Source organism: Crassostrea angulata, chromosome 10, assembly GCF_025612915.1.
Source record: "Crassostrea angulata isolate pt1a10 chromosome 10, ASM2561291v2, whole genome shotgun sequence".
Lineage (NCBI taxonomy): Eukaryota > Metazoa > Mollusca > Bivalvia > Ostreida > Ostreidae > Magallana > Magallana angulata.
In genome coordinates this window covers 4,910,286-4,924,671 of record NC_069120.1, presented here as the reverse complement: position 1 = coordinate 4,924,671, position 14,386 = coordinate 4,910,286, and the positions used below count along the sequence as shown (strand labels likewise).

At 34.3% G+C, this 14,386-nt stretch overlaps 1 protein-coding gene and 1 non-coding gene across 2 annotated transcripts; one reads left to right on the top strand and one right to left on the bottom strand.

Moving 5' to 3' along the window:
* The first annotated feature begins 569 nt into the window (after nt 1-569).
* Nucleotides 570-642, top strand: Trnas-aga (transfer RNA serine (anticodon AGA)). Its single transcript has one exon. It is a non-coding gene; the product is annotated as a tRNA-Ser (tRNA).
* Nucleotides 643-1,054: 412 nt separating this feature from the next.
* Nucleotides 1,055-13,965, bottom strand: LOC128166601 (heterochromatin protein 1-binding protein 3-like). The gene is made up of 11 exons (XM_052831876.1): nt 13,892-13,965; nt 10,635-10,932; nt 10,224-10,347; nt 9,870-10,034; nt 9,455-9,586; nt 9,025-9,114; nt 8,542-8,833; nt 6,277-6,463; nt 5,643-5,743; nt 2,887-3,064; nt 1,055-2,501 (listed from the first exon to the last, which is right to left on the bottom strand). The coding sequence occupies exons 2-11, from the start codon at nt 10,880-10,882 to the stop codon at nt 2,285-2,287; spliced, it is 1,734 nt and encodes a 577-aa protein (XP_052687836.1). The 5' UTR covers nt 10,883-10,932; nt 13,892-13,965; the 3' UTR covers nt 1,055-2,284.
* Nucleotides 13,966-14,386: the final 421 nt, after the last annotated feature.

Genomic DNA, 14,386 nt, shown 5'->3' with positions numbered 1-14,386 from the left:
CTCATCCGCTCTTGCCTTTTTTCAATGGATGTCTGACAAACAAGAAATTATATTGGTGTTAACTATTGCTGGCAAAGAAAAATCCAAATACTTTAGGTCATTGTATAATGGGAGATAAATGTAATTTGAAAATAGCCAAGACCATCCAGCCGTTTGATTAAAGGATATATAACACAAGTAAATAGTGACTTGGAACATGGTACAGTATGTTTTCATACAGATTACATACATGTGACAAGACACAGAAGGACTAAGGTACATTTATTGTGTTTTCATTTAGTTTATATGTGTGTGTAAATAGACAAGGAAGAGTATATTCACATGCTGTATATCTTAATGCATTTACTGGTTAAGACTTGATATGGAATATGACTTAATTCCAGGTACATACAAACTGTTTCTCGAAAGAACGTAGCATTGCATGTTTTTATACAGATTAGTCATGTATATCCCTGTCAATGGCCATTTAGAAGCAGTGTGGCATTGTGTGTCTCCATTCAGGTGATATCCTTATACATGTATAAAAATCATAAATAATATTGTGACGGTCAGACCAGTTCGAAAACCAGGACCAGATAGCTCAGTTGGTAGAGCACCTGTCTAGAGATTCAGGGGGCCCAGGTTCGAATCCTGGTTTGGTCCGTCATTTTTGTTCCTATCCCGTTACACTAAATACAGGTAGATATCACCACAAAAAGTGTTACTGCCCTGCAAGTTTTCATACCGATAACATACATTTTAATGAAGACTTCTGTATATAGGGTTATTTTCAACCATTTTCACTCACAAATGATTTCGCCAGTCTTAATTTGTCCCAACAAAGTTGTGTTTAAGAGATAATATTTGAGACATTGGAGTTCCCCTAATTTAAAATTTGCCTGCTAACAACTTAGGTAAAAGGGACAAAAATAAAATCGGGCAAATATTTCCCTGTATACAGTATGTAGATGTAAATCAAAAGGAATTTGGCACTGTACATCTCTATACCAGCAAATAGAGACTTACATGTAGATGATAAGGTTATAAAAAATATACATAGAAAACAAAAATCAACTGAGGGTTTCTATGTTTATATCTGTATTTTTTCTACAAGGCATATCTATGAACAAATGTTCTGAACTTAACATGAAGAAATACAACATTCATAAGCACACAAACACTGTAATGTAACAACAAACCTGATGCACTATTACATGTTTAGCATTATTTTATGGTAACCAGTGTCAAGGTCAGAGATCCATTGATTCACTGACAATATTGTGAACAATGTTCCGCAGCTGTTTCCATACGAATTATAGAAAAGCAACAAGTACATGAGCAGACATGAGAACTATAAATTGTAAAAATACTTTTATCCTTGATGTTTAAGCTGCCTTTTATATACAGTGTTTCTCTGTAAATGTAGAATAATGAATTAAGAACAATACAGGTATAGATCTGCACATGGTGATTTCCCATGCAACAGGCTCAATAAGGTATGCATACATGTACATGAATATCAAAGCAAAAAGTAATCAAAACTTAGCCCTAAATCATATTGCACAGTTACCTTAGACAACTGATGATTTAAAGCATTCAAGTAAAACTTATCAAAACAATATGTTCCACATATTCTCACAACAAAATATCTATATGTACAATTAATCTAATGAAATATGTTAATTAACAAAACCCACAGCTTATATAGGGATAACTGTCATTAGAGTTTTTAACAAATGCACCAATGACTAACAATTTACTGGCTCCAGTGAAAAATCAGTTATTCTATCTCTGATTTTCAACATCAACTACTACTCAAGCATAATTTGGGATGGATAGGAAGGTTTGGAAAAATCATCTAAAATACCATGAGGTTTTTTTTAACAAACACATAACCAGTATACTTGCACCTGAAGCATGTACCTGGTAAAATACTCTCCAACTCATTATAATTGATATGGAAGCGTATTGAAGTTATTCAGCATTATAATTTTTACTTTTTTGGCTTTCTTTCGAAGAAAAATTCTTATGCAACACAAATAAGTACATGTCTCATAAAATGCATGTACTCACATAGTTATTAAAGTCCAAGCCACCCTGTGGCCTTTTATAAAATTCACAACAAAAGCAACATAACAAATAAAATAAGTTTTCTTTAACAATGAAATTGTTTGAACTGTCAACAACATCTGTTGTTGATAAAGATTCCCCACATCCTGTCTCTAGAAAGAGACAATTTTACAGTACGGTATAAAGCTCTGTTGTATGTTGCTAACAGAAGTAAAAATATCAGGATCCAAATTGGCTACTTTCTGGAGACAGGGGCTTTCCGCTCCTTCATACCACCCCCTCGACCAGATTTGGTTTTGCGAACAATATAGATCTCATCGTACTCATCATTCACAATCTCAAAGTCCACTCGATCAGCTTTATCCTCTACCTCACCTGCCAGAATGGCTGGGGAGGGCACAAAGGGTTTCACGAGTTGAAATGATCCGCCACTTCCTAGCCCCGACACCTGCCTGTAAATGTAAGTAGATACTGCTGACTTTATTGCAGTTTATTCAACATTCCATTTATAACTAAAACAAAGAATTATTTTAAACCTTTAAAACTTTAAATATTATGATGTACTTTTTTAATCAAACATTTTGAATCTAAGATCTTCAGAGAATGACATGGTAGTTTCTTACACTAATTCAAAGAAGACTGTTATTTTCTTTTAAATAACTTGTGTAGTACATAAAATATCCTGTCAAACTGGACAAATAAATTTCACATTAAACCAGGCGATATAAGTTTCAGAACCTGTGTCCAATCCCAATTGTAAATTAATACAATAAAAATATGTTTAAATCTAAGAACAGACATAAATATATTATTTAACCTCTGCATCTCTGTACTGACCTGATAATGTTTTTGGAGCACGCTTTCTCCAAAGCTTTTTTGAATAAATGTGGCCTTTTATCTATCATAAAATTCTCATGGTATTGTAGAATATACTTTTTAATCATCTTTCCTGAGGCTGTTTTAGGTTCATGGGTCGCCATGATGGCTTGACTTATCATGTCTTCAATATCGCTGGCTGCAAACAAACAAGAGGCCAATTGGCCTTAACGGTCACCTGAGTAGCATATATCCAATACACAAACTTGTCATGGAGTCTCATATATGCATCTAATTAATAAGGTTTCATACTGGAGTAGAAAAATTATAAATTTGTAATGACAACCACATTTAATTCAAAAAGAACTGTGAAACCTATAATTTTGGTGAAAAACTAAAAGATCTGGTCTACAAAATAATGAATTCAGTTTTCCTTTTAGGTGTGTGGGAGTAAAGAAGATAATTTTTTAACGTTATATGCATTAACATCTATACATCCATTTTGGCCCTGCCCTAGAGTCAAAACCCATACCCCAGGGGACATGAAAATTAAAATTTCAGTAGAGGACTTCCTGGTAAACATAATTATTAGTCGTTTTTTTTATACAGATGTGTGAGAATAGAGAAGAAGATTTTTAAACATAATATGCATTAACACTTTATTGCCATATTGCCCCCCCCCCCATGTCCTGAACCCCTGACCCAGGGGCCATGAATTTCACAATTTAGGTAAAGGAGATTGTGGATATCATAACCATGTATTCAGTTTTTTGCCCACATGTGTGGGAGTAGAGAAAAAGATTTTTTAAGATTTAAATCATTTTTACTATATGACCATATTGGCCCCACCCTAAAGCATGAACACCTAACAGAGGAGTCATGAATTTCACAATTTTAGTAGAGAGCCTCATGGACATCATTATCAGGTATTTAGTTTTTAACAAATATATATGGGAGTAAAGAAGAAGATTTTCTAAGATTTAATACATTTTTACTATTTGGCCATATCGGCACCACCCTAGAGCCTGAACCCCTGACCGAGGGGTCATGAATTTCACAATTAAGGTAGAGGGCTTCTTGGACATCATAACCATGCATTTAGTTTTTAACAAATGTATATGGGAGTAGAGAAGAAGATTTTCTAAAATTTAATACGTTTTTACTATTTGGCCATATCGGCCCCACCCTAGAGCCTGAACCCCTGACCCAGGGGTCATGAATTTCACAATTTAGGTAGAGGGCTTCATGAACATCATAGTCATGCATTTAGTTTTTAACAAATGTATATGGTAGTAAAGAAGAAGATTTTCTAAGATTTAATACATTTTTACTATATGGCCATATTGGCCTCACCCTAGAGCCTGAACCCCTGACCGAGGGGTCATGAATTTCACAATTTAGATTGAGGGCTTCATGGACATCATTATCAGGCATTTAGTTTTTAACAAATATATATAAGAGTAGACAAGAAGATTTTCTAAGATTTAATACATATTTACTATTTGGCCATATTGGCCCCACCCTAGAGCCTGAACCCCTGACCCAGGGGTCATGAATTTCACAATTTAGGAAGAGGGCTTCATGGACATCATAATCATGCATTTAGTTTTTAACAAATATATATGGTAGTAGAGAAGAAGATTTTCTAAGATTTAATACATTTTTACCATATGGCCATATTGGCCCCACCCTAGAGCCAGAACCCCTGACCCAGGGGCCATAAATTTCACAATTTTGGTAGAGGGCCTCATGGACATCATAACCATGCATTCAGTTTTTTCCTCACATGTGTGGAAGTAGAGAAGAAGATTTTTGAAAATTTGGCTTTTTTTGCATATTTGGCCCCGCCCGCGGCACCCCAGGGGTGGTAGAGCCATAAATTTCACAATTTAGATTCTTCTTACCATAGAGATGCTTCACACCAAAAATGGTAACGATTGGCCTGGTAGTTTTCAAGAAGAAGTTAAAAATGTAAAATTGTTAACGCACGACGCACGACGCACGACGACGGACGAAGACCAATTGCAATAGGTCACCTGAGTGACTCAGGTGACCTAAAAACCAACATAATAAAAATCTGCAAGCCACTCCCTTTAGGACTCAGTAGTTCTAGCATGAAATGGTTTTATCTAAATAAGCAATCAAGTCATATACTTCAAATCCACTGAGAGATCAGATTCTGAAAAACAGCAATTTTTTCCAGAAGGATTATAGATTCTTCCTTAATACAATAGAGGAAATAATAATATCACTGACTTGTAAGTATGTAAGTGATAAGTTTGTATTTGACTTGGGGTTGAAGGCAACTTATAAGTTTGTAGATGAAAATTAAAGTTTGTGGCTGAGTTGTAAGTTTGTAGCTGACTTCAAAGTTGTAGATGACTTGTGAGTTTGAAGCTAAATGTGTGTTTGTGGTTGAGTTGTGGGTTTTTAACTGATTTTGTGGTTTTGTAAGACTTAGTTTGTGGCTGAGATTTTGTTAAGTTGTGAGTTTTTAGCTGATTGTTAATAATAAAAATCCTGCTGATTTGTGAGTTTGTATCTGAATTGCTAGAATGTTGTTTCCTTGTTGGTTTACAGCTGACCTCCGAGTTTGTTGTTGAATTGTGAGTTTGTGGTTGAGTTGTGGGTTGGTAGCTGACTTGTGAGTTTGTAGTTGAGTTGTGGGTAGGTAGCTTACTTGTGAGTTTGTTTTTGAATTGTGAGTTTGTGGTTGAGTTGTATGTTAGTAGCTGACTCATGAGTTTGAAGCTGAGCTATGACAACAACAGTCTTACAGTATCCTGGATTAAACTCCTCCAGTAAAAGGCGGTATGTCTGGCCGCCAACAGCCTGCCACATGTCATCTGATTCACCTTTCTCTAGCGCCTTCTTTAGTCTGAAAATTATTATTAAACTGCAAAACATCTTTCATATATTAAAATTAACTAACTCGACTTCATGAAGGATTTTGATAAATCTTATATGAATCATCTACAATGGTGACTTAAAAAAACACAAAAGCAAATTGTTTCTTCAAACTTCTGTGCTACTTTTCATACCATTCCAATGAATAACTTATGTTCCTGCCAATAAAAGATTCTGCCAAGATTTTACGACCCAACTAATCATCAATGGTAAAAATGATTCAAAAAGCTCCTCCTATTTTCGGGTAATTAAAATGGAAACTGATTCTCTTAATACATCCTTTCAACATGTCCCCACTCAGCAAGATTGTACAAATTACATACATGTAACTTAAGTAGAGTTAATATGAGTGTAAATGCTTATGACAAGTTATACTTTGTTTAAGCAATCTTTAAATTCCTCACTCCCTAATATCTTACTTTCTTCATACATGTATATTAATACAATCATGTGTATTTCAATATGAACAACACAATTTACATGTACATGTATTTCTACACATACGTGGCATCTGTGTCCACTTCTGGGTAATATTTTTCCATGTATTTGCTGATCTTTCTGATGGACGCCTCTTTGGGATCACTCATGTAGGTGAGAGCCATGGGGAAGACATCCTCTATGCGGGATGGATTCCCATGTTTTTCCGCCTCTGATGAAAACTTGCTCAACACAAACTTTCGTTTAGGTCTTCCTGTTTATCAAGATAATGACAAAGTTACAAACTAAATAAAGATTCCAACATAAACAGCAACAACATAAGACCATAATACAATGTACATTAAATTAGTTTCTCAGGCTAACAACTTCAAAATTTAATGCAGCAGAATTTAATGCTTATGTTCTTCTTTATCACCAAGTCATGAGGGTATCTATTTAACAAGAGGCCCATGGGCCATATCGCTCACCTGAGGAACAATAGGTATGATAAAATCAGCTTAATGAGGTCATAATACAAACTATCTGGAAAATGTACAATAATACATGTAGATCCTGTAAAAATAAAATCCATTTTCCCCCCTGGATATTCTTATGTTTATAATCATTAGTCCCCTTTCTAACAGGATGATTTTATAGTCATATCACATGTTGAGTATTGCAGTTCTCAAAAAGATCCTTAACAATTGTTTATATATGGGATTATTGGGATATAAACCTACATCAAACTCTGAACCTTCTTGTGAGGCCGAAGAATTGTCCTGGGCCCAAAGTCTTCACAATTATAAAGAATCATCTGGCTAATTAGTTTCTGAGAAGAAGATTTTTAAATATTTACTCTATATCTTCCTATGTTAAAATTTGACCCCCCCCATTGGGGCCCCACCCTACCCCCGGGGCCATGATTTTCACAACTTTGAATCTACACTACCTGAGGATGCTTCCACACAAGTTTCAGCTTTCCTGGCTTAATGGTTCTTGAGAAGAATATTTTTGAAAATTTCTAATTATCTCCCTTTGAAAAAGGGTGTAGCCCTTAATTTTCACAACTTTGAACCCCCTTTGCCTAAGGATGATTTGTGCCAAGTTTTGTTGAAATCGGCCCAGCAGTTCTTGAGAAGATGTTGAAAATGTGAAAAGTTTACGGACGGACAGACAGACGGATGACAGGCAAAATGTGATCAGAAAAGCTCACTTGAGCTTTCAGCTCAGGTGAGCTAAAAATTTGTGAAAAGGAACAAGTAAAATATTTCCCTTTTCAAGTTGGCAATAAAATTACAGTGACTGGTTATTAATGTGGTAGACTTTGACCTATTGCATCAGTGTCTGAGAAACAAAACACTACTAATTTTGGGTCTGATCAAAGCTTTAAAGATACAGCTTCAAGAGATATGACCAATTAGAGGTTTTTTCTTCAACTTCCTGGAGAAAAGTGCATAAGAGCTTTTTAAACTAATAATACTTGGCTTTAAAAATCATACCGGAGTTTCAAATTTCTAGGAGGATCTAAATTGGGGGAATATTTTGCAAAATGGCCATTCAGCAAATTCTAAAGCTATACATATGATAAAGACACAGATTGTTTTGCTGTTAAGAATTAAAATCATGTATTATAAATGCGATGCATTTTTCATGTATGATATCCTTACTCTTGTCTATTTAAAATAAGGTAACAGTAGCACGAACTGAAAATAGCCTTTTTGGGGAAACATGAACATCATCGTTCCAGAAAAGTCTATACATGTTCATCCCTAATTGCTCATCACCTCGTTTTAGTTTTAGTTTGTTCATACTTAAATAAAGAATTAATATATGATTAATAGGTTTCCAATGGAAGACCTCATCGTTTTCTTTCGGTTTCTTTATTTTTTTCCTTACATATTTAGTGTATGCGATTTCTCAAGAACTACTTAACCGATTTACATAAAATTTTCAGACCTGTTAGACATTGATCTGAACCTTATTGCAAATTTTTTGTAATAATGACATCACTTCCAGTCTTGAGATATTAACAATTTAACGATTTTCAGAGGGTCAGCTTGTAAAGTATATTACAAAGAACTTGAAAACAATAAAGATTTTGTACTGCATTATAGAAGCATAGTTGTTGATTGTAACAATATATCTTTGAAAAAATCATAGTCACATCCATTTCTGACGTAATTAGAGATTTTTATTCATTATCTGAAACTGTGTGTGTGGGGAGGGGGTGTTAATTCTTTATTTGTATCGATATATTTTATTGTATCCTTTTTAAATAAATCGCACGAAAGACCTACTTGTTACTCGCATTGAGATCGTATTCTTATTGCTAATATAGATTAAGCCTGTTACCACTCTTTTTCTGTCTTTTCTTTTTGCCTTCCTGTGATTCCTCTGAATTCTGTTCCTCTCCTTTACTCTCCTCCATCTCCCCTGACTTCCTTTTCCTCCCCCTCTTTTTGGGCTCTTCTTTGTCTCCTCCCTCTGGGGTCATTTCCTCATCATTAGCAGACTTCTCACTGGTTTTTCCAGACTTTTTCCTGCTCTTCCCTTTTGGTTTTTCTATATTTTCTTCTATGACCTTAGCACTTTCTGATGCTTCACCATTTTCATTTTCTTTTCCATCTTCTTCCACTTCACCTTTCTTAAAAGTAAATAAATGCACATTCAAAATCATGTATGTTTCAGGGGATACATGCTATTAAACACATGACTTTTGTCCTTCTTCATTAAGATATATGATACATGTATATTATGTTCTTAATATTGTTTTAAATGTTATCAGCTAAACATTATTTGAGAAATATTTAAACTAGGAGTAAATTCCTGCTTTACATTTTTCTTTATTTTCGGTTTTGGTTTATCTTCTTCCGCTGTACTCTCTCCTGGAACTCTATAGAATCCACATCTCCCTGTTCCTTTCACCTATAAAGAAACAAACAAATAACACACATGATAAACAAAGGTGATTCTCCCCATAGACAAATGTTTTCAACACACTCTGATTGTACTGGTAGATAAACAGAACAAATAATGAAATACACTTGTAACTCTTCGTCAACAATAATCATTTTTTAATTTAATAATCTTTTCATGATACAGACTCATAATACAGTGAACTCAAGTCCTGGAGTCATATATTTTATCATCTAATAAATCCTTCCAATATAAATATGTACAATTATACATGTGTATACTCCAAAAGTTTCAAACACAAGGAAATAGTTAATTTCAAGTTACTACATGCACAAGTAACTTTTCTTACCAGAATAATGTTTCCAAATCTGATTCCTCTCTCCAGGGCATTCAGTAACTTGTTAGGATGGGTTTCCAGCTGCAGTGCTGGATATTTGGATCCAACTAACTGTTTAAGGTTGAAAAATCTGACACCTTTATTCTTTCTACATTCAGGAAAACATAAGATTAGGGTTAGGATTTAATGTATTAGTTAATAAGTACATATGTTACCTGCCATTACACTGCTTATTAAAAAGTATATGTATTCCCTTCACAAAAAGTGTTTTGTATAATATTATTACTATATAACAGAAAAAACATTTCAAACTGCAAAGAGGAAAGAAATAAAGAATATTGAATACAGCTTCATGTTTATTCTTCGGTTGTTGAGCTAGATTTTGCTATTGCTAGATATTTTTATTGATAGTTAGGTCAAAGGATACGGGATTGCCAACACCAGTGATGACCTCATTCAGTATGTCCTTTAACTTGAGACTGAGTGTCTCTCCCTGGACCTTCTTCTCTTTGGGTTTCAACTCTTTAACTAATCCATTGAGTGGAGACATTTCCTTTACTCCATAAAATTTCCCAAGTTTATCACGAATGATCTGGAAAAATGAAAAATGAATTAACTCAGTCCTGGAGTTGCAACTTTAACACAAATAGGAAACCAATTTAACATAAAATAATGAGAAACAGAAATGATTGCAGGTCTCGCACATTCTTCTAATAATAATAATTTAATTAAAATAAAATCATTTTAACATACAAGGTGAAAAGGATACTATAAGTCCTACCCTGTGGAACAGACTTAAATCTGCAACATTTCCAGAGTTCTCTAGGATGGATTCTGTGTAATATTCATACATCTTGTTTATATTTACATAAACATCTTCTTTTTTTTCAAAATTGTCCATAATCCTGCAAAATTAAGATGTATATATATACATGTACTAGGTATTCATGTTTTAATACTATTTTTTTTCACATTTTACAAGAAATTAAGATAAGATAAAACATAAACAAATGTGGTTAATCTCTTAAAACATTGTATATATATATTCCTTTGATTCATCAGTCCAGTAATGTATCAAGTTCAAGAGAAAATTGTAACACATTCAATGTTTGATACCGTAGTTACATTCGAAAATTGATCTCATGTAAGGACTAAATCTGTGTAATAAAACTGTAAGTTATCCAGCAGTTACCAGTCCTGGCACTTCTGCTCCACAACTGGAATCGTCCTTTTGCGCTTCTCAAACAGAATGTCATTTTCATTCAGATATGCAGGGGGTGTCTGAGGGAGGCGGGCTTCCTTCTTCTTCTTTGGTGGTGGGGTTGGTGTACTGGTGGTCACTGTTGTCTGTGTGGGGGCAGCAGCTTCTTGAGCTTCCTTCTCTCTCTTCTTTTCCAACAAATACTCCTGAGTTTTTTTCTTGAGTTTGATTGCTGGCATATTTAATCACCAGCTGTAGATATCGTTTAACTTTGCTGTGTAACAGTTTCCTGGAAACAAATCAGAGCACTCCTGATCAAAAAAGTATTCTTCATATCCACATACAATAAACAAAGACTTGTATATCACAGGAATTAATTCACTATGGAACCTGTACTTTTACTAGTTTACTGTTCTCTTATAATCATGCCTCGGTTTTGTCAATACATGTGCATTGATAGCGAGCGCAGCTCGCCGGCGCGCAGCGCCGGCGCGAAGCGAGCTCTACCGGCAAGGCGTGTGTGAATAGAAAATTCGGACTAGTTGCACATTCATTCAACGGATTTTTTTGGCGTCAGTAAATCGGACCAGTAATGCATCGTTTTAATCGTCCCAGTAGTTCCCTGTAATCATGGCAATTTTTATCACTTCACACTCTCACGAGAATCAGCAAGACAAATTTAGACAGTAAAAACAATAACGATGTAAGCGACATACAGTCAATGTTACCTCTGAAGTTCACCTCAGTACACTTTCAATCAAAAATAATCGTGTGACGTCACAAACGTTTACACATTGATCCGATATATTTTTTCGGAGTCAGTAAATTTTGACCCACAATTCATAGTACCAATGGTTTCCAACCTCACGTTCCAACATCACGTTCTCCCGAGAATCAAAGTAAAACCTTTGAAAAGCTTATAAGATGTGTAATTTTAAGAACATCATGCTTTTTAAGTAAATAAAACAGTTTACTTCGCATACTTTTATTTCTCAGGGGAGTTTTAAAGAGTAAGACGACAACTTAATTAACTAACGTCAGCTTTGACGTCACAATAAGCACTGATAAGGGGAAATTACTCTAATTGAAGTTATTGTAAATCTGCTAAAATGGCCAAAATCCTCTTAAAATCTTGCAAAGGCTAAGATAAAGAACAGCTGACGAATAAGGAAATTTCTTCAGATACAGGAAACAGTTGTAAATTGCACTAATTTGGATGAATGCTCACAAATATTTTATTCACTATAATTACGGTAATTTCCTGAAACGCATTTTTTTAAAGGGGGTGGGTGGGTGGATGGCAGCCTCATCCAAAAAATCTTTGCAAGCAAAAAGAAAAATAAATCATGAAAATTCTAATCCTTCAGCTTTTTAGCAGTTCAATGGTTTCTTTATTTTCACTTCCATTTATTACATGCGGGGGGGGGGGGGGGGGGGGGGGGGGGGGGGGGGGGACAACACCATGTTCTTTTAACATGATAAGCAAATATTTTTAAGCGTAAATTAAAAATAAAATTAAACATTAATTATTTTTTTTTAAGTGGAGGGGCAAATCCATGGTAAGTCGATTTTCTATGTACATGTATAAATTGACAAAAATGAAAAAATTTTTAGCATGGGGGGAGCTCTATGATGAGTCAAGTTTTATATGTAAGTTTAAGAAAAAATGTCTACTGCAAAAAAAAGGGGGGAAATCAATCAATCAATCATAATCACAATCACTTTAAAAGAGGAGATGCAGTGCAATGAATATTTATTAACATATTAAAATCTTTATTATTTAACAACATTGCATCTGAGATTAAACTATATTGTTCTACATATAAATAAATTATAACAAATCTTATAAACTATGAATAATGAAAATTTACTGAAAATAGGTATGTTTTATTTTTTGGCATTCAAATTTCACGTTGTTAATTTTATTTTATTAATTTATTATAATTCATTGTTTGATCACATGCTGTGCTCGCCCCAACGGTCGCACCGTAAAACATATTAACAAACAGGTATATATTATGGTTATTATAACATCTTAAACTGACAAGCCAAATTGAAATCACCTGACGACTCTACATGACTCAAACTTGATCCATATTTTTTTTTAATATTAAATATGAAGCATCAGTGCTGCATCACAGCAAGATCCAGATCACTTTTTAGACTGAGAGAGGTCTTACTCTCTGAGAACAAAATAGAGAACTTAAAAATATCACTCGTTTTAGAACTGCCACATTCAGTGCAAGCAGATCTGACCATGACCTTATACTCTGTCCCAAGATATTTTGGATTCACATTTGGCTTAATTGCTTGATATTTATAAATACCTCAGGATTCAAACGGTGTTCATTCAAAAGTATGAAAAATTTCCAAGATTTCTCAGTCAAAACGCCCCTGTTAGCTTATCAGGTTTCAATACAATGCTAAAAAATGTGATGTCTACGGAGATTTTGTATTGCAGCAAGCCCGGATGATAACATTGAAATATTGTGCGATGTATTCCGAGTGTATTCCGAATGGAGAGAAGATGTAAACATTCCCCATTATAAATCTCCGTAAGGAATCTGTTTTCGTTCATGTAAATTTTTCCGAGTGAAAGATGATAATGTGTCAATGAAATTATCTTGGAAAATATCCCTTTAAACTATTTCAATTGCACTTCTTTCACAGGTAAGTGTATTTTTATTAAAAATCATCCAAATGTGCTGCATAAATATCTTGGGACAGACTATAGTGATTAATTATGAAGAACTGAATGAAAAAAGGAGACGATGTTACATTGCAAAATATCTATTATGCCTATGATCAGACTTTAAAAATAATGAAATATACCAACAGCCATCACCTTTCACCTGAAACAGTCTTCAAGGCTGTATAAGTTTTGATCAAAGGTGAAGGCCACTCATGTTGTGTGTCAACATTTGAGCCTAGCCTTGACATAAATGTGTAAATAAAAATGTTTCCATTATGAATGCGTGTCAAATGCTTGAATGTTCTAATCAAATCCTCATTCTAAATAATATTTCTGTTTTGATTTTACAATATGATGCATCACTGCATAAATTAATTCATGCTCGCATTGGTCGTATTAGATGACAAGTCTCGGCGAATTCTTTTTATAGACACTTATTGTTAAATGCAAAAGGCAAATGGCCAATTTATTAGTAACAATATATTTGCAAACAAATGCTATTGCTCGCGTTCGCGCTATAAAGATATGTTGGATGCATTCAAAACAAAATACAAACCAATGATGGATGAAAAAATATGTGCACTCTCTTGCGTTGTTTACTACGTCATCAATAATTGCACAGTCTCAAACAACTCGTTCCGATAAATGTCGCATAGGCTAAAAATTATTTGTATTATCCTGCGGCCTCACAACTTATGTAGTTTTCAGTAATAATTTATTCTTATGTATACTGTTAAGCAAATGAGCATTGAGTTAACTTTTGACTTACAAACCAAGTCCATTCAATATTACCTTTATATTTGTCATTCTCAGTTTAGGGCCTTAGTCAGATAAGATTAAAAAAGTTAGAGTGTGATTACGACAAAGATTTTAAAATAATTATATGTTATGACCTTGACATCTGAAGGTCACTGCACTGCAGATAGTGCCCAATCTGTCACCAGAGTGCCGGTATATAACGCTGCGTTAAAGAGGAATGAACTTTCGGATGCAGCGCAAAGTAAACTCTGGATAGCAAGGTGGACAGGGCCAAGGGGAGCAAAATATCTTG